This window comes from Gymnodraco acuticeps, unplaced genomic scaffold (assembly GCF_902827175.1).
Source record: "Gymnodraco acuticeps unplaced genomic scaffold, fGymAcu1.1, whole genome shotgun sequence".
In the NCBI taxonomy this organism is placed as follows: Eukaryota; Metazoa; Chordata; class Actinopteri; order Perciformes; family Bathydraconidae; genus Gymnodraco; species Gymnodraco acuticeps.
The window spans coordinates 97,220-116,616 of NW_022989871.1; the positions used below are offsets into that span (position 1 = coordinate 97,220).

The following is a 19,397-nucleotide window of genomic DNA, read 5'->3' on the forward strand; positions in this document are numbered from 1 at the left end:
GTTACTCAATATTGATTTTAATACAGGATATAATCAATATATATTTCTACTTCGGACAATCTAATTCATTCGATATAAATTATTACACAAACATTGATAGTCAAAACTACGTTTGAAAAAAGTAAATAAATATGATGACACAATACAGACTGTTGCAAGATGTTGCAATTTTGTACAATAAACCTGCAATGTGCAATATAAATACTTTTTTGCAATTGTACTGGGCAATCATCGGTTTTATGTAAAAACAAACATGTTTTCAAATGTACCAACACTTTTATAATGTGTCAAGAACACCCTAATATGTTACTTATGTCACTTCTAGCCATGGTTGTGTACTTATTTGTCTCCGTTTTGTTTCTATTGCTGTGTGCTGGTTGGTATGAAAGCATTTTGTTGAACAACCCTGTGTTGCATAATGACAATAATTGATCCTTGAATCCTTGATCACGCTGTTGTGATGAGGACAACAACAAAACATTGCTCAAGGTTCACTGATTTGCAAAAAGCCAGTTAGTGAACCCTGACAAAAATGTCTTTCCTGGAAACATTACTGCTCAAAAATGTTGTGGATTTTTCCTTATCTTTTTGTAAACGTGTCACTTGTTATCAACCGAGTAAAAATCCAATGAGTGATTAGGGTCATTTTCTAAAAGAGGCCATCAAAACAAATTGCGAACACCCTGTGACGAATTTTAGAAAATACAGTAAATACAAAACAAATCTTAACAAGAAAATGTCGGCAAATACTTGCCACACACATGTCAAAGATGTAGAAAATATGTTGTGTATTGAACAATTATGTTGATTCACATTTAAAGAAACAAGACAGAACAGATAGAGTCCTCATTAGGCAACAAATATGTTTGCACTTATGAGCAAATAAAAAACAAACAAATTAAGACTTTTTTGTTTACATCGACAAACTGTAAACTCATTTACATTTATATGATGGAGGCATCCGATCAGATTTGTCATTTCTTCCTTCGATGTTGAGTCTTTATATCTTCCACTTCTTTCTCAATCAGGTGGTACTCTACGGTAGTCTCTGTCAACTAGAGTGGGAGATTACAAATCAGTTCATTTACGTATTACATTTTAACACATGTGAGCAGGCAGCATTATTACTGGGATTCACCTTTAATATGTTGCAAGCATGGTTCCTTCTTATACATATGGCTTCTCTAATGTTATAGTTATTTAAGGTCAAAGGTCAGTTCTTACCATGTCCAAGAGAATTTCAATCTTAAGTTTCAGGAGGTTGTTCTCTTCCTCGAGCTGTACGTTTTTTTTCTTAAGCCGCTGCACTTCCCTACCAGATGCATTCCCACCAGATTCTGGATCAACAAAAACAGAAAGAAAACAACTGCAATTATTTTTGTGTACTTTTCAAAAAAATGTCAACCCCAAATTATCACTGGTATATGTTACCTCCCCCTGGGTTCCCTTGAATTTGTGAAAACACTTGGAATGACGAATCCAAAGAAAACGCTTGTACTGTATAGAGAGGCGAAGTCCCGCCCATCTACTTCTGACCCATGGGACCTTGTTTTCGGAAATGTTTTGTATTGAAGTCAATGGGGAGAGAAAGATTATCTTTCGATCCCGTTTGAATTGTGCCACGAATTACACATATGATGTTTGTCAATCTTAAATAATAATTTCCATGTCAAAAAAGTCACAGTTTGGCGTAAAACTGTTGAAATATAAGACTATGAAAAATACGCAACTAGAAAGACTACAAATCCCAGAATCCCGGTCCCGCATGCTGGCTCTCACGGAACCGACTAACTCCCCTTGTGTGTATGCACAGCTCTCAACGTGCCCAGACTTGGAGTGATTTTCACCTCGTTTAATACTTTCCGCCTCATTCTGAAAGAAAGAAGTGGAATGTTCCAACCTGACGACCGTCTTGGTGTGTGGTGCGAGACGGGAGATGTAGTTCATTGAGCGTTTCACACACAACAAGTGTTACTTCACAGTTTTACGACACATTGTAATTTTCTTGACTTGCAAAATTATCTTTTAAATTGACAAACATCATATGTGTAATTCGTGGCACAATTCAAACGGGATCGAAGGATAATCTTTCTCTCTCCATTGACTTCAATACATACTTTTTCCGAAATAAGGTCCCATGGAGGAAAGGGAGGGACTTCGCCTCTCTATTCCCCTCTATTGGCATGCAAGAACAAAACCAGTTTCCTTCACAAATATTGGTAAAAGTTGGTATACAATTGTCGTGTTGGGGTGAGATATCCATTAAAACAGTGGAAGCAGCCATTGTTATGCTCTTTATTTAACAATGTCCAAACTCATTACCTGAGATCCACTGTCCATCTTCAAATTTCCAACTCTGACCTCCGAGGTTCATCACAGGAGGTCCGTACTCAAGGCCCAGCTCCACCTCTCTCGTCGAGCGATCCAACTTAAAGGGATGAAGGGTAGAAAACATAGTCAGTATGAGGAGGATAAAATAATGGTAAACAATAGATCAGTCTGAATGAACACCCAATGAAAATAATATAGAGCTGTAGCTTTATAGCACAATCCACTCATTTGCTGTATCAAAACACGTTAATTATTGATCAGAAATCAGAATCAGAAAATTGCAAGTATGTTTACACATACGATGAATTTTCCTTGACGTATATGGTACATACAAACACACAGTTAAAGAAGATAAATATTAAGAAAAGCAACCAAAGAATAAAACAATTATAAAAACAATTAAATATTGACATGAAATATAGATAAACCAAAAAACTATGTGCATTTAGTTTATCCCCTAGGGATCATCATAGTATTGTAAATAAGGGATCAAAACAAAATAGAGGTATTGGTTAATTGTAATGCATCCATTCGTGCACATTATGAAACTAGTGTCTTTAGCACAATGCTTCTGCAATAAAAACAGTGTTTCCTCTTTACTCACCGTATGAAGGCTGGACAGAGAAGCAGATTTGCGAGGTGGAATCTTCTTCGGACTGAACGTGCTCCCAAAGAGCGGCATCTTTAGTGATTTCTTAAGGTCCTGTATAAAACACCACACACCAATTGTAGTATTAGTATTTATCCACAGTGCTGTAAATGTGTTTATCGTTGCCAAAGCTACACTATAGAGCTAATGCTAGTAGGCTAACACTCGCTAGCTACTCATAACATTACCTTACATGCAATTGAAAATGTCGACTGCTTCACAGCAGGTTGGTTAGTAGTTGTTTTGTCACTTAGAATATTTATATCTCATATATTTACCTCCATTAAGACTAGTTATTTAATTTTTCGACTCTCGTCTGCTGCAAACAAACCATACTTGCTACTGCGCACGCGTGGAATGTTCCATTTTGCATTAGGACTACACTCTGAAATACTGTACGGGTTTTATACAAAGCTTGCCAATACCAGCTTGATAACGATATTAAGAACATATTTCAGCGCTTGTATTGGTTATCTATGACATTTTTGGGATATTCTAATAACCAAAGTCTTTAAACATCAAAATAAATACCCATATTTAGGTGAGATAATGGGACCATCCATGGAACGTATGTGTATCACCATGGAGATTGCGACGCTTGGACTTTCCACAAGCTTTTATATACCTTTTTCTTATACATATTAGTATTTTAGACAATTACAAATCCTATGTCAGAAACAGTACTAGTAAAAACGTAGATTTATACTTTCCATTCCTGTGAATATCAATAACCTGTATCGTAATATAAAGGACTTAGGCCACGCCCATGTGTATGCCGCCCCAGTGGCCTAATGGATAAGGCACTGGCCTCCTAAGCCAGGGATTGTGGGTTCGAGTCCCATCTGGGGTGATCTGTTTTTCTTTTTTTCTGTGAAAAAATGGAAACTGCCGAGAAAATGCGCGCTGTGTCAGAAAATGTGTGCAATTGAAAGGACCAGCCACCAGAAAAGAAGCACCCCGTCGGTTCTTGAGAAATCGCGGTTCTGTGCTGAAATAAGAACATTTATTTCCTAGTTAACAGCTAACATGGAGACCATTGAACTGTGCATGCTGCTGCTGAGCACTTCGGTGCAAACTTACCGTGAGTAGCAGGTCCATGGCTGGTATGGAAATTGCAAAACGATGTTGTTAATCAAATACAGTTTCACCTATATGTTTACAAAATGCATTTTTTAAAGTGTGTTCTCTTCTGATGTATTTCGTTCTATTTTATTAGCGTTTAAAAGTGACTAAAATGTAAATGTAATGACACATAATGCCACATTAATGGGCTATAATAGTCAAGAAATTAAAATACTTTTTTATTTTAAAGATTTATTTAGTCAATAACTCATGTTATTAACTAATGTTGTATTGGTTTTGTCAATTAATCAATCAAATTATTATTAATAATTATATTTATTTTAAAATGGTAAATATATTTTACTTGAATCAGCATGAGGTTTATTATAGAGTGGGTTTTTACATAAATGGTTTTGCTTTGGTGTATAATGGTGCATACATAAACATAATAAGATAAATGAATATGGAAAAACAAGAGCAATTATTTACTAGAATTGTAAATAAATGAAATATTCTAATATTATTAAAAAAAATATGGAACAAATAAACAAGACGAAATGTAATTAAAATATGACAAATAACTGTGAAAAATATTTGTACAAAGAAATTCAATTCAAGTTTGACAATTAACAAAAAAAAGGTATGTACAGGAAACATACATTTACAAAAAAGGAAATCCAATAAATGTATGACTGTGAATATTACAAAAATATTACAAAACTAAATATCTGAAATCAAGCAACACATAGGAAAATGTTAAAATATTTTTATTTCCAAGCTGTGTTTTTACATATAGCTTATTCTAATGGTGTCATGACATTATCTTACATAATGAATGTTATCCAACTTCAACCCTGTGACCCTGCCCATCCTCCTCCGATGGTAGAGCTCCGAGAGGCCACCGTGTATTGGGACGCTGCCCAGAAAAGGGTACTCCTCAAGGAGGGGGTGATGGAGAGCGAGGGGGGGGCCTACGGGTTCTTCAATGACACCCTGCTGCTCTCGGGATGGGGCGTCCTGGAGATCTCTGCAGGTCATGGAGCAGGAAGTACGCAGGAAGACGAGACCACTTTCTTCCTGGCGGGGTACCTGGAGGGTTATCTCACTGCTGGGTGAGGTTCACAAAGAGCACACACCTTCACAATCAATGGAAACTCTCCGAAAGTGTTTATATTACCTCGCAGGCGCTTGAAAACAAAAAATACATATGAAAAATGAGTTATGAGACTTTTAATGTATTTTGTTTGTTGTTTTATCCAATAAACATTACATGCCTGCTAATAACTACTTATGGCTTTACTTTAATGGTTTGATTCCAGCTTTTCTTCTTCTTTCTCTGCAGACAGATGTTCAGTCATTACTCCAACATGTACCCTCAGTTCCTGAAGGATGAGAAGGTTCTGAATCCTCTGAAAAGGTTTTTAAGGTACTGTTCACGGCTCAAGATTAAACCTGTTGGTAGAAATGTGTCTGTCAGTGGCTTCATCTTCAGTTACAGTCGGTTTAGATCAGGGGGGTCAAACTCAAATACACAGTGGGCCAAAATAAAAAAATGGGTACTAGTCGAGGGCCGGACTGGTTCAATGTTTATTGCAAAACGTATTGAAATGAACTTAATGCACATATTAAACCTGGAACTAACAAAGCTTACATTATTGCCTATAAAAACAATATTAAACATTAAATAATCAGTTGCATTCATTTCTTATGGCTCTATCTGCAGCTTTTCCAGAGTCATTTCTTATGAGTACATTTTCCCACAGGCCAACAACAGCTTCAACAAAACTATCCCCCTCAAAGAGAAAACCAAACATGCCCTGTTGTCGTGAGAGAAAGTGCAGAAGGAAACATCCATTGAACTCAGTGTGCTGCTCTGTGATGCTAGCTCAGATACTTGGCATCTCATCTTGGGTGCAAGGTCATCAATGTTTGGGCTCAGGCTCTGAGCGGAGGAGACCCTCAGGATGGAGTGAAGGTGTGCGTGCAATATACCGGCGGGCCAGATCTAACAGTAATTACAAATTATCCTGCGGGCCGAAATTAAATCTCCCACGGGTCTGATTTGTTCTCCGGGCCTTGAGTTTGACACATGTGGTATAGATCAATGGATCAGAAAAATTATTTGTGATAAATGTGAATGAAAATGTATTATTATGAGTTTCCATGGAGAGTTAATGATTTTTCAGTTTAGTTTTTACATCTCAATAAATAGGTTTCCTTGTTGAAATACTCAAGATCTGCAAGTTATCATATATTATTATAAATACATATAGCAGGGTCAATAAGTAAATGACCCTGCTATATGGAGAGTTCAAGACCACTGCTTCCATATATGGGTTATGCAGAGTAACTTTCACTGTTTGTGCCCTGCTGCAAACATGTGTGACAATTAAACGTTTATTTGAAATGAATTCTCCATTTCCATTTCCCACAGCAAGCAGGACCAGTGGTCCAGAGAGCAGGTGAGGCTGAGGAGACACAGCGACCCCCTCTGGAAACACTTGGGACTGATCCTGGCCCAGCTGGATGGTCTCCAGGCCGGAGCGGCACGCTGGGCCAAGAGCAAACACAGAGAGGTGTGTGTGGGAAGGTTAGATTAGATTCAACCCTCATTGTCATCGCAAGGACAGCGAAATGCACTTGAATCTGAACAGCATTGCAATCATCATCAGCTTTATTGAAGAGACTCAAGGTCCATTTTTAAAAGACATACCAATGTTTCCACAGAGGTGACGCCCATGTACTGAGACAAGGATTTGACAGCAGCATAATGACAACATTAAGAGAAACATTCAATCGACAGATACATTTTATATTGATCAATCCAGTTTCATTTATTTGGCACAATATCACACGTTACACATATGTCTAATGGGCGAACTGCTGTCTTTAGACTCTAACCCTAACCTTAACCCAGCGCACAAAATACAAATCCCAAATAATAAATAATAAATAAATAAACCCTTAAATTAAGTTGTATCTTGTGACGTTTCATCTTTTTACTTTCCTTACACACTTAACGTACCGTCTGGTCAGCTAGGATAGGGCTTTAAACACATGCAGTTCCTTACAGAGAAACCTAGGCGTAACATACATTACATTACATTACATTGCATTTAGCTGACGCTTTTATCCAAAGCGACTTACAATAAGTACATTCGACCAGGAAGACACAAACTTGAAGAAAACAGAATCATATAAGTACATCAGGTTTCATAGAGCCAAACATTTCAAGTGCTACTCAACTGGCTTTAGGTAATCCAGTCCTTTATTAGTATATAAGTGCTTTGTTAATAGTTCTAACGCTCGAAGTGGAGTCGAAAGAGATGAGTTTTCAGTTTGCGCCGGAAGATGTGCAAGCTATCTGCCGTCCTGATGTCAATGGGGAGCTCATTCCACCATCTTGGAGCCAGGATAGCAAACCCACGTGTTTTCGCCGATGGGAACTTGGGTCCCCCTCGCAGCGAGGGCGCAGCGAGTCGTTTGGCTGATGCAGAGCGTAGTGCACGCGCTGGGGTGTACGGTTTAACCATGTCCTGGATGTAGGAAGGGCCAGATCCATTCGCAGCATGGTAAGCAAGTACCAGTGTCTTGAAGTGGATTCTAGCAGTTACCGGAAGCCAGTGAAGGGAGCGGAGGAGCGGAGTGGTGTGGGAGAATTTAGGAAGGTTGAAAACCAGACGAGCCGCTGCATTCTGGATGAGCTGCAGAGGTCGGATGGCACATGCAGGTAGACCAGCCAGGAGGGAGTTGCAGTAGTCTAGGCGTGAGATGACGAGAGCCTGGACCAGAACCTGAGTCGCTTTCTGAGTCAGCTGGGGACGCATCCTCCTGATGTTGTAAAGCGTGTATCTGCAGCAGCGGGTTGTAGCAGCGATGTTTGCAGTGAAGGACAGGTTGTTATCTAGGGTCACACCCAGATTCCTTGCAGTCTGAGTCGGGGAAACAACTGAGGTGCCAATGTTGATTGTCAGGTCAAGAGTTGGACAATCTTTTCCCGGGAGGAAGAGCAGCTCAGTCTTGTCAAGGTTGAGTTTGAGGTGGTGAGCAGACATCCACTGAGAGATGTCAGCTAGACAAGCAGAGATGCGTGCGACGACCTGGGTCTCTGAGCGGGGAAAGGACAGAATTAATTGGGTGTCGTCAGCGTAGCAGTGGTATGAACAACCATGCGGGCTAATGACTGATCCGAGCGAGTTTGTGTACAAGGAGAAGAGGAGGGGACCAAGAACAGAGCCCTGAGGGACCCCCGTAGTTAATTGACAAGGGTCGGACTCAGACCCTCTCCAAGTCACCCTGTAGGTACGGTCTTTCAGGTATGAGGTGATGAGGGAAAGTGCAGAGCCAGAAACTCCAAGTTTTTGGAGAGTGCGAAGGAGGATCTGATGATTCACCGTGTCGAATGCAGCAGACAGGTCCAACAGGATGATGACAGAGGAGAGGGATGCAGTTTTGGCAGTGTGCAGTTCCTCCGTGACAGCAATGAGAGCAGTTTCTGTGGAGTGACCTGCCTTGAAACCAGACTGGTGCGGATCCAGAAGGTTGTTCTGATTGAGATAACAGGAGAGTTGTTTAAAGACAGCGCGTTCAAGTGATTTAGACAGGAACGGGAGGAGAGAGACAGGCCTGTAGTTTATAACATCAGACGGGTTGAGAGTGGGTTTCTTTAGGAGAGGGTTTACTCTTGCCTCCTTGAGACTGTTTGGAAAGTGACCAGAAGTTAGAGAAGTGTTGATGAAATGGGTGAGAAACGGTAGAATATCAGGAGCGATAGTCTGAAGGAGGTTTGAAGGGATAGGGTCCAGAGGACAGGTGGTAGGGCGGGCAGAGGTAATGAGGGTAAGAACCTCACTTGGAGAGAGAGGGGAAAAGGAGGTTAGTGTGTTGGTGGAAGGAGAGTCTGGTGACCCAGCGGTGAGTAAAGGTGAGTCAGAAAAAGAAGAGCGAATATCATTAACCTTTTTTTCAAAGTGGGTAACAAAGTCGCTTGACAGAAGTGAGGAGGGGGGAGGAGCTTTTGGAGGGTCCAAGAGGGTGGAGAAGATGGAAAATAGTTTTTTAGGATTGGAATAGGAAGATTGGATCTTATCTTGAAAGGCATTAGGCATTAGGCTCTTTCATAACAAAGTGTAAAGGTTTTCCCCGGCTGGACAAAATGCATTATTAAGTAGTAATATCAGGCCAGCATTACATTTGTGAATTTACACAAATTATGTATCACTATATACACTCTTATGGCACTACTTCTATTCTAGTTTATTGTATTTACTTGCACTATTTTATCTGTTGTATTGTGTTGCACTGTGGGAGGAGCCTGTGACCTAAGATTTTCATTGACATAACTGCACTGTAGCTCTGCACTCATGACAATAAAAGCCTTCAACCTTGAATCTCTCTGGGGGGGAGATGTCATTTAGTTCATCTCCCCCCCCCCCCCCCTTCCCTCTCAGCCTCTCTCAGCGTTCGCCCTGCAGTTTCTGAATGGCGTTGGCGACCTCCTGGATCTGGTCCCGGCTCTGACGCCTCGCTCCAAGTCCTCCTCAGCGGCCGGCGCTCTCAGGACGCCGGGCATGGGCCACTGCACGGCTCTCATCAAGGTCAGGAGGGGCTCATTTGGCTGCAGCTGAGAGGAGGGCGCACTTGAGAAGACTAATTAGTTTTATTGTGGTTGATTTGTTTTTCTCGTGTGAAGTGTGAGTGAAAGGCCAATGGGAGGAGGATGTTTCCAACTCTCTGTATTTAATGTTTTAAAGGGGCCCTATGATGCTCATTTGAGGTTCTTATCAGTATGTAGTGTCTCTACTGTGACATGTCTCCTTGCTTTAATGTTCAAAAAGCTCTTTATTTTTCTCATACTGCAGCACCTCTTTTCACCCTCTGTCTGAAACCAGAGCCCAGTCTGCTCTGATTGGTTAGTTAGCCGGTTCTATTGTGATTGGTCAACCACTTAGAGATGTCCCGCCCCTTAGCCTATCACGTACAATGTGTTGGAGCGCTAGCCATAGAACTGTAAGTGTTATATAGTGATCAACTATGTTAAGACAAAGGAGTCCAATTGGAAAAAACAAAGCTTTTACATTAACAGTAAAGTACAATCATTTACTTAAGAGCAGTTAAATAGTATTATTATCATTCTTTTATTTATTTAAGTCTATATCTGACTACCCCCCCCCCCCCCTCTGTGTCTAAGGTTCTTCCGGGCTTTGAGAACCTGCTGTTCGGACACTCCAGCTGGTACACGTACGCAGCCACCATGCGCATCTACAAACACTGGGACTTCAGGGTGTCCGACACACACACCGCCACTGGGAAGATGTCCTTCAGCAGCTACCCTGGTACACACACACACACACACACACACACACACACACACACACACACACACACACACACACACACACACACACACACACACACACACACACACACACACACACACACACACACACACACACACACCGCCACTGGGAAGGTGTCCTTCAGCAGCTACCCTGGTACACACACACACACTCACACACACACATACACACACACACACACACACACACACACACACACACACAGCCACTGGGAAGATGTCCTTCAGCAGCTACCCTGGTACACACACACACACACACACACACACACACACACACACACACACACACACACACACACACACACACACACACACCGCCACTGGGAAGATGTCCTTCAGCAGCTACCCTGGTACACACACACACACACACACACACACACACACACACACACACACACACACACACACACACACACACACACACACACACTACAGTACTCACTTTCTCCTAGTTAAATGAATTTTCTGATTAAGGGTCAACTATGTCATTGCAATTAAGGCATTGTAATTGTTTAACATTAGTGCCTTGAAGTATTTATTGATTGTTGCATTTACATGTATCCTTATCTAAAGAGCACCTCACTCTCTTGTTTCGAGTACAGGAAGAGCTTAGTGAAGATAGTAAAGTAAATTATAATTGTCTTACGCACAACAGCTGTAGTGCATTTTTTGGCAATTATATTTTGAAGTCCCTGGCTTGCACATATAAAGAACCATAACATATTGAGAGTGGTATCATGGTGCAAGTCAAATACAGGAATGAAGCTTTCTTATGAAAGCCCTGAGCTGAGGTGAACTGCTGTCCTTAATCCGCTGTTTTATTTTCATTTTGGGAAAAAATCAAATGCATAGAGGATTTAACCTTAATCCTTATTGTGCGTTCTCTACTGAACGTCATTCTTCTGCTAAGCACACAGCTTAGTAAGTCAAGGACGGGGAAACGTGTGTACAAAACCCAGTTATGATGAAATGCAGTCATTTTGAGAGTAATTTTGCAAAGTTTTCCCGAGTGATGCAGCCCATAAAATCCTCTTGCAGTCTTCATTGCTGTCTGAAGAAAGGTGATTTAATGCACTATTTTTAGAGGCTTACAGGCCAAAGAACGTCACATCACTGTATTAAAACAAAGAGATTAAATACAACGCAAACACTGGAGTAGTGTGTGACCGTCTGCTGCCCTCTTAAGCTGCTTTCTGTCTGACAATGTGAAATAGTTAACACACACAGCAGGTCAGAGCCAGCAGAACAAGAAAAGACACAATACGGTAGAGGTGGAAATATTCCTATGACTAGAATTTATATTATTAATAGCTGCAGCCGTATTGTAGATTCATTATTAATAGTAGGCACAGCTGAAAATGTAGTTATGGTAGTTCAAACATTTTGAATTGTTGTTATGCTGTCCAGGATATTTCCTTTCCTGCGAAGAGACGCCGGACAGAGAGTCCATTTTATATATCTCTATAATGAGGTGTCAGGACCTCGACACAAACTGATGAACCCAAATGCATGACCCAGAGACAAAGTCTTGAATGTAATAACATGTATTTATTAATTCCAATGATCAGGAAATCCCTCTTAACAGAGTAGGTGCTGGAATAAACAAAAAGCGCTCACAAGGAGGAAAAAACTAAGCATAACAAAAGAGAACTTAAGAAAAAACTTAAGCCTACAAAAATCAACAAAATAACAAAACATGACACGAGTGAAAGCGATCCTTTCTGAGTAGAGGCTTGGCACGACCATCCGGGGAAACAAACAAGACGAACTGACACAGGACAGGACACTTTAAACATGAGGTGAGTGGGGACAGGTGGAAACAATCAGGGGCGGGGCAGACGCTGATGATGGCGGGAAAACACACAGGGGGAGGAAGAAACAGGGCCTGACATGAAAGACAAGAGTTGAGTACACAATAAAACAGAGACTAGCGGCAGGTCTAATAACTCCAATTGAAGAAGTGAACATGAACACTGATTATGAATGATTCCTTCAACCCTTAATCAGGAAAAGTAATTATTGGACCCATTTATCACAAGCAACCTATCTTTGGCAAACGCTGACACTAAAATGACATTTTTCAGACGGACAAGTTAACTTGGTTTGAGACCAATTTGTTTGGCAAATCTGGAAACAAGGTGCTAAAAGTTAGGTTAAAGGTGGGGTAGGTAAGTTTGAGAAACCGGCTCGAGATACACTTTTTGTTATATTCCATGGAATGCTCTTAACATCCCGATAGCAATGAATATCTGAAGTCATTTGACAACAAATCCATAAAAAAAACGTCATCTGTGGAAGCCGTGGCGCTGTAAAAAGCACGACCAATCATCTGAGCCACATCAAGGTGGAACGCTCTTCCCACAACTGTAAAGGAAAGTAAAACTATACTTACCTTCAAAACCTCTCTTAAAGAGCACCTTCGGGGGAGAGCATTGCAAAACTGGCCCCGGTAATGGTACAAATCTCAACCTGTCGTTCAATGGACAGCTTCCCCCCCCCATCTATGTATATACTCTTATTTTAGACTCTGTTACTAACTGTATATCTGTAGACTTGGTATGTCTTAAATGTCCGGTTAGGATGTATTAGAACGAAATCTAAAATGAAAATTGTAAATAAGCAATCTGTATGTAAAAAACCACCTGTATGTAAATTGTAAATAAGCCATCTGTATGTCAAATATGTCTTATATGTCTTAAATGATATGATGAATTGGAAATGGGGGACCCTGATGTAAACAAGACGAAAGTCTTTCTCTGGTCTGCATCCCCTTAACAATTGTATGTTTTGAGCTGTACTGTACTGTACCCAATATACAAGCTGTTAATAAACTTTTCAATCAATCAATCAAGCCGGCCCGGCTAAAATAACTGGATGGCCTACCTGCCTGTCAGCCTTCCATCTGTGCACAAACTTATCTCGTGCCCTCATTGGTCATGTGCGCGTTCGTGTGTGTTGGAGGAGGGGCTCTGTAAGGAAGTAGCAGATTTCTTCCGGCTGCGTACTTTCAAATTCTAGTGCACTTGAGCTGGTTTCTCCAAAATTACCTACCCCACCTTTAAGTGGGTCAAACATAAGCTAACGTCAACTCACGTTCGCAAAACCTTCAGCTAGGTAATTTTTTTTGGATGCTCAAGATGTAAATATCTATTGCTAGCAAAATAAGATGTTAATAAATTAGACCAAGCCCGCTAGGAAGACAGGAAGTGTGTTGGGGAAATATTTTTCTGCGCCCATAACTTTGACCCAGTGTATCAGTTGTGTACTGCCCTCACTGAGCACAGGCCTGCAACCTTGGCTGCTGTGCTCTCAGTGTTTTGTCTCCTTATTCCTGCCTGTTGGCGTCAGCTCATAGAGGTGTTATGGTTTTATCTTGTTATGCACCATGTTGATTATTCTCTCAGAACCAGCTAAATACATGGGTCTGGGATATAGAGATCTTCAGAATTGGTTTGGTAACCGCTGTGTCACCTCGTGGCACACGATATGTCTTGTGAATTCTCCGGCCGAAGCTCCAAACAAACTATCAGTGTTTGCCATCAAAGTTCCTGCTCCCCTCGTGTCTCTCTGAGTCCTGTCTCCATTGCTTCAGAAGTTTCCATCACAAAGTGGATTCCATTTTGTAACCATTGGCATCAATTTCTAAGGTGATAGCCTCTGACCTCCTCCGCTCCTGCAGGCTTCCTGATGTCTCTGGATGATTTCTACCTGCTGGGCAGTGGCCTCCTGATGACCCAGACCTCCATCGGGCTCTTTAACTCCTCCCTCTTCTCCCTGATTGGTCCTCACAGCCTGCTGGCCTGGCAGAGGGTCCGCCTCGCCAACATCCTGGCTCTCAGCGGAGAGGAGTGGGCGTACATCTTCTCCAAATACAACTCGGGTGAAAGGATGTCGAAGGAAGGGATGGATGGATGGATAGATAGATGGATGGATGGATGGATAGATAGATAGATAGATAGATAGATAGATGGATGGATAGATAGATGGATGGATGGATGGATGGATAGATAGATGGATAGATGGATGGAGAGATAGATAGATAGATGGATGGATGGATGGATAGATGGATGGATGGATGGATGGATAGATGGATGGATGGATGGATAGATAGATAGATGGATAGATGGATAGATAGATATATATATATATATTATATATATATATAGATAGATAGATAGATGGATGGATTATTTTAGTAGTAACTGTTCCATGTGTCTTGATCCAGGAAACAGAGTTCTCTTCTGTGTTTTAGGTACCTACAACAGTCAGTACATGGTGGTGGACCTGAACCGGGTTTCTCTGGGTCGCAGAATAAGAGACGGAGCGCTCACTCTGGTGGAGCAGATTCCCGGGAAGGTGATGCACTCGGATCAGACTCAAGCTTTACGCAGGGGTAAGAAACAACACGTTCATAAATCCAGAGGTTTTCAGGTGGTCATTTGTCTGCTTCCTCAATGTTTTGCAGGTTATTGGCCGTCCTACAACATACCATTCCACGAGGAAATCTACAACCTGAGTGGGTACAGTGCGATGTGGAAGAGATACGGAGAGGACTTCTCTTACGACCTCTGCCCTCGAGCTAAAATCCTCCGCAGGGACCAGGCCAAGGTGTTCGACCTCAGCTCCCTCAAACACATCATGAGATACAACAGTAGGTGTTACAAAAACTCTTGCATTCTTCAAATCATAGATAATCTCTTGGATTTAAAGGGAAGGAAGCGAAGTGAGAAAATTAAATCTCATTTAAAGTCTAGATAAAATAATATCTTTCCTGTTTTTATGAAAAGGTTTTTATTTTGTAGTACTACTTTGTGTTTTCTGTTTTAATTACTTATAATTTAATATGAGACATTATCCTGGTAAAAGCATTTTTTCCATCTGTTTTTAATTCATAAACCCATTAAAACCAAACTATTTCAATCAGATTTTGATCTTAAATTGATGATCACACTTTTATTTTCACACGTCTTCTGTACAAAAGGCTTCAGTGATGTGGTAGAAAGCACACACACACAAATCAGGACATTAAAAGACTATCAGGTGCATAATAAATATCAGACACACTCTGTTTCAGACTACAAGAGGGACCCCTACTCTAAAGGCCATCCGTGTAAAACCATCTGCTGCCGCAACGACCTGAGACCACGGAGACCCCGTCCTGGAGGATGCTACGACACAAAGGTCAGAGGTCATCAGCACAGAATCAGGTTTCTGATATGTACTGTAAAACTGATTATGCTGACATGTTTACAGGTACATTCAGGTAGGAATATAGCTTTGGCTATAGACATGAGTTTTATTTCATATTATAAAGTCATATTTAAAAAGGGACCATACTAAAACTATTCAAAAGATGATTAATGCCAGATTTAACTAAAAGTACATTTCCATTCTCATTCCTGGAGCCGGGTAAACACATTTATAACTTTATTTATAAAGACAATAAACAGACAATGCTAACCTATTCACCATTTTAACTACTTAGACTTAGACATACTTTATTGTCATTTCAACAAGACACAGAGTGTACTATTAAAACGAAATTTCGTTGTACTGGCTTACAGGAACAGGACAATATAAAAATATAAAATTATACATATAAATAGTGACGTGGTGCTGATAAAATTAAAGATAAAGTGTGCGTTTAAAATATAAAGACTTACTATACATATAAATAAAATAGACATACTATATAGAAAATATGTGCGCTTTACACAGCGTAATGTAATCTCTATGAACATCTTGTGTTAGGATAAGACGAATGGGGAAATGGCCCCATTCCCCTTTTTAACCCTTCCCCTGGTAATCAAAGAGGTGCATATCATATGATCACTGGGCAACCCTGACTGAAAGCTAACATGGAAATGAGTTTGTTTCTTTTAAGCTTTGTTCAGAGGCTTTTCCACTTTAAAGGGAAACACTGAATCCTTTCATTTCTGGTTTTAAAAAGGTCAAACTGTATTTGATGAGCAGTTTTAAAATGTCATGGAACAAGCATTGGTTGTAACCAAATTTTATATAAAGAATTCAAGGTCATGTGAACTAGGTTTGGCGACGAATACCTAGAATCTCAATCTCCTCTAACTATGCAGCAGGCGATATACTTAAAAGTAAAATAATGCAATAGACAAAATAATTCAATTATGTTAAAGGAGTAAGAACAGTAGAATAAGATAACACACAATGTAAACACTTTTAAATAAAAAATACTGTTAACTATAATCAAATGTAAATATTTGGACATAAGGACGATAAACAAATGTGCTAATGTTAATTATGGACAAGACGTATGTGAGTTGAAGGGTTTCAAATTACTTATTGGCAACAAAAATGTCTTAACGGATCTCTATTTAAAGGTCACCTATTATGCAAAATCCTCTTCTTCATGTCTCTTCTACATCAACATGTGTCCCCTCTCCTTCATGTCTCTTCTACATCAACATGTGTCCCCTCTTCTTCATGTCTCTTCTACATCAACATGTGTCCCCTCTTCTTCATGTCTCTTCTACATCAACATGTGTCCCCTCTTCTTCATGTCTCTTCTACATCAACATGTGTCCCCTCTTCTTCATGTCTCCTCTACATCAACATGTGTCCCCTCTTCTTCATGTCTCCTCTACATCAACATGTGTCCCCTCTTCTTCATGTCTCTTCTACATCAACATGTGTCCCCTCTTCTTCATGTCTCTTCTACATCAACATGTGTCCCCTCTGTGGAAAGAGATTCTGAAAGTTTCAGGAACAAAGATTCTCTCTCTTTTTGTCCTGATCCATTTATACACTGAACAAAAATATAAACGCAACACTTTTGTTTTTGCTCCCATTTTTCATGAGATGAACTCAAAGATCTAAAACATTTTCTATATACACAAAATAACCATTTCTCTCAAATATTGTTCACAAATCTGAAAAAATCTGTGATAGTGAGCACTTCTCCTTTGCCGAGATAATCCATCCCACCTCACAGGTGTGGCATATCAAGGTGCTGATTAGACAGCATGATTATTGCACATGTATAGGCTGGCCACAATAAAAGGCCACTCTGAAACGTGCAGTTTTGCTTTATTGGGGGAGTCTGGGGGGGTCCGAAAACCAGGCAGTATCTGGTGTGAGGGGTAGGATTAGGGTTAGGGTTAGGGTAATGTTATGAATCGAGTGGCCTGTGTTCGTCGTCCATAACATACGCCTGCCCCCATAACCCCACCACCACCACCATGGGCCACTCAATTCACAACATTACCCTAACCCTAACCCTACCCCTAACCCTAACCCTACCCCTCACACCAGATACTGACTGGTTTTCGGACCCCCCCAGACCCCCCCCAATAAAGCAAAAATGCACGTTTCAGAGTGGCCTTTTATTGTGGCCAGCCTAAGGCACACCTGTGCAATAATCATGCGTGCCTGCTTCATAAAGCAAAACCGTGCGGAAACCCCTCACATCGACAACAACAACAATGGCCGATTGTATTGAAGCGCTACTCGTTTTGCTCTGTCGAAACGAAATGGAAGAAATGGGACGACTTTACTACCAACTTTACAATGCTACATTCAAAAGTTCTTACACAGTTACACAGTGGGCCAAAATAAAAAAATGGGTACTAGTCGAGGGCCGGACTGGTTGTTCAATGTTTATTGCAAAACGTATTGAAATGAACTTATTGCACATATTAAACCTGGAACTAACAAAGCTTAAATGATTGCCTATATAAAAACAACATTACACAGGGTTAGGCTTTTTGTTGTTGTTAGAGGTTGATCTCGCCCCTGCCCCCGTCTCCGACGTAGGCGTGACGTATGCGCTGCTTGCTTTCTAGACCGACAACTTTTTGGTGCTTGAAACGAACCGGATTCCGGAGCTTAGAGGCGGCTCCGCTGCAGGAAAAAACGGTGCTTTTCAAGCTCCAGCTCCGAACCGGCCCTGGAACCGCGTTGGTGTGAAAGGGGTACTAGAGCACCATAGTGTTCTTTTTAACCAAATATCTCTCAGAGGGGCGTGGGGAGTGGCCCCTTATTTTCATCTAAAGTAACAGACAGAGAATCAGCACTTTTGAAACAGGGCTGAAACAGAGGGGATTATGGGTAATGCTGCAATGATCTGTTTTGTGTTTGGAGCCAAACACTTCAGAGACATGTTTTGTATATATCTGAGACCTATAATATGTTGATGAAAAACAGTATAATAGGGGACCTTTAATATTAAATATTAAATGAGCCAACTTTCCTTCTATAACTCCCTCTTCCTCCTCTCCTCTCTCATGGTGCAGGTGACAGATTACCAGATGGCGGTCCAGCTGGCGGCGGAGGCAGTAAACGGCCCCACGACGCAGGGGGGTCTGCGCCCGTTCTCATGGCAATCCTTCAACCTCACCTCCCATCATGGCCTCCCACACACCTACGACTTCCCCTTCGTCACTATGAGACCAACACTGCATCATCCCTGAGAGCACAGAGACAGAACATATAGAACCAAATCCAAGAATATGTCGTGCTTTCCTGGTCAAATCAGGAATGTTTGTGGCAACACTGAAACAAATCAGAATCGGTTTTATTACCAAGTAGATTTACACATACAAGGAATTTGCTTTGGTTTAAATGGTGCGTACAAAGACACAGAAATTATAAAAGCTATTTAAAAAAGATGTGAGCAACTGAGTACAGTCAAAATAAAATAGAATATCACAAATACTATATTCAAAGTGGAATGATGAGAAGGTTTAAAAGGTTGTAGTGTGGAGCAGAAATGTGCAACATGTGCAAAGGGTTGTACAGGATTTGCAATATTATAAAGTTTGGTTCGCATGATGTGCATTCATGTAATGTTTTTATGGGTTGGAAAACTGTCCCTGTGAGAGAGAGCTGCAGAAATTAGTCCTAAAACTGGGAAGTTAGTTAGCATTTAAGCACTTTTGGTTGATATTCTTTTATGTATTTTTGGTTAAAAGCCTAAGTTAAGGTCTCTGTTAACACATGCTAGCTTCTGGGATCGGACTACAC

At 40.8% G+C, this 19,397-nt stretch overlaps 2 protein-coding genes and 1 non-coding gene across 6 annotated transcripts; 2 read left to right on the forward strand and 1 right to left on the reverse strand.

Annotated features, from left to right (window-relative positions):
* Positions 1 to 218: 218 nt before the first annotated feature.
* cby1 (chibby homolog 1 (Drosophila)) lies at positions 219 to 3,382 on the reverse strand. 3 transcript variants are annotated; one of them, XM_034197151.1, is made up of 5 exons: positions 3,259 to 3,382; positions 2,936 to 3,034; positions 2,323 to 2,428; positions 1,225 to 1,337; positions 219 to 1,055 (listed from the first exon to the last, which is right to left on the reverse strand). In XM_034197151.1, the coding sequence occupies exons 1-5, from the start codon at positions 3,262 to 3,264 to the stop codon at positions 975 to 977; spliced, it is 405 nt and encodes a 134-aa protein (XP_034053042.1). In that variant the 5' UTR covers positions 3,265 to 3,382; the 3' UTR covers positions 219 to 974. The 3 variants fall into 3 exon arrangements, with proteins under 3 accessions (XP_034053042.1, XP_034053058.1, XP_034053050.1); XM_034197167.1 differs by having other exon boundaries at positions 3,169 to 3,319; XM_034197159.1 differs by having other exon boundaries at positions 3,174 to 3,314.
* LOC117533399 (phospholipase B-like 1) lies at positions 3,296 to 19,202 on the forward strand. 2 transcript variants are annotated; one of them, XM_034197112.1, is made up of 10 exons: positions 3,296 to 5,154; positions 5,385 to 5,468; positions 6,477 to 6,618; positions 9,493 to 9,639; positions 10,233 to 10,377; positions 14,080 to 14,280; positions 14,653 to 14,793; positions 14,866 to 15,051; positions 15,475 to 15,581; positions 18,668 to 19,202. In XM_034197112.1, exons 1-10 carry the CDS (start codon positions 4,796 to 4,798, stop codon positions 18,842 to 18,844), a joined length of 1,689 nt encoding a protein of 562 aa, XP_034053003.1. In that variant the 5' UTR covers positions 3,296 to 4,795; the 3' UTR covers positions 18,845 to 19,202. The 2 variants fall into 2 exon arrangements, with proteins under 2 accessions (XP_034053003.1, XP_034052996.1); XM_034197105.1 differs by having other exon boundaries at positions 14,653 to 15,051.
* trnar-ccu lies at positions 3,758 to 3,830 on the forward strand. Its single transcript has one exon. It is a non-coding gene; the product is annotated as a tRNA-Arg (tRNA).
* Positions 19,203 to 19,397: the final 195 nt, after the last annotated feature.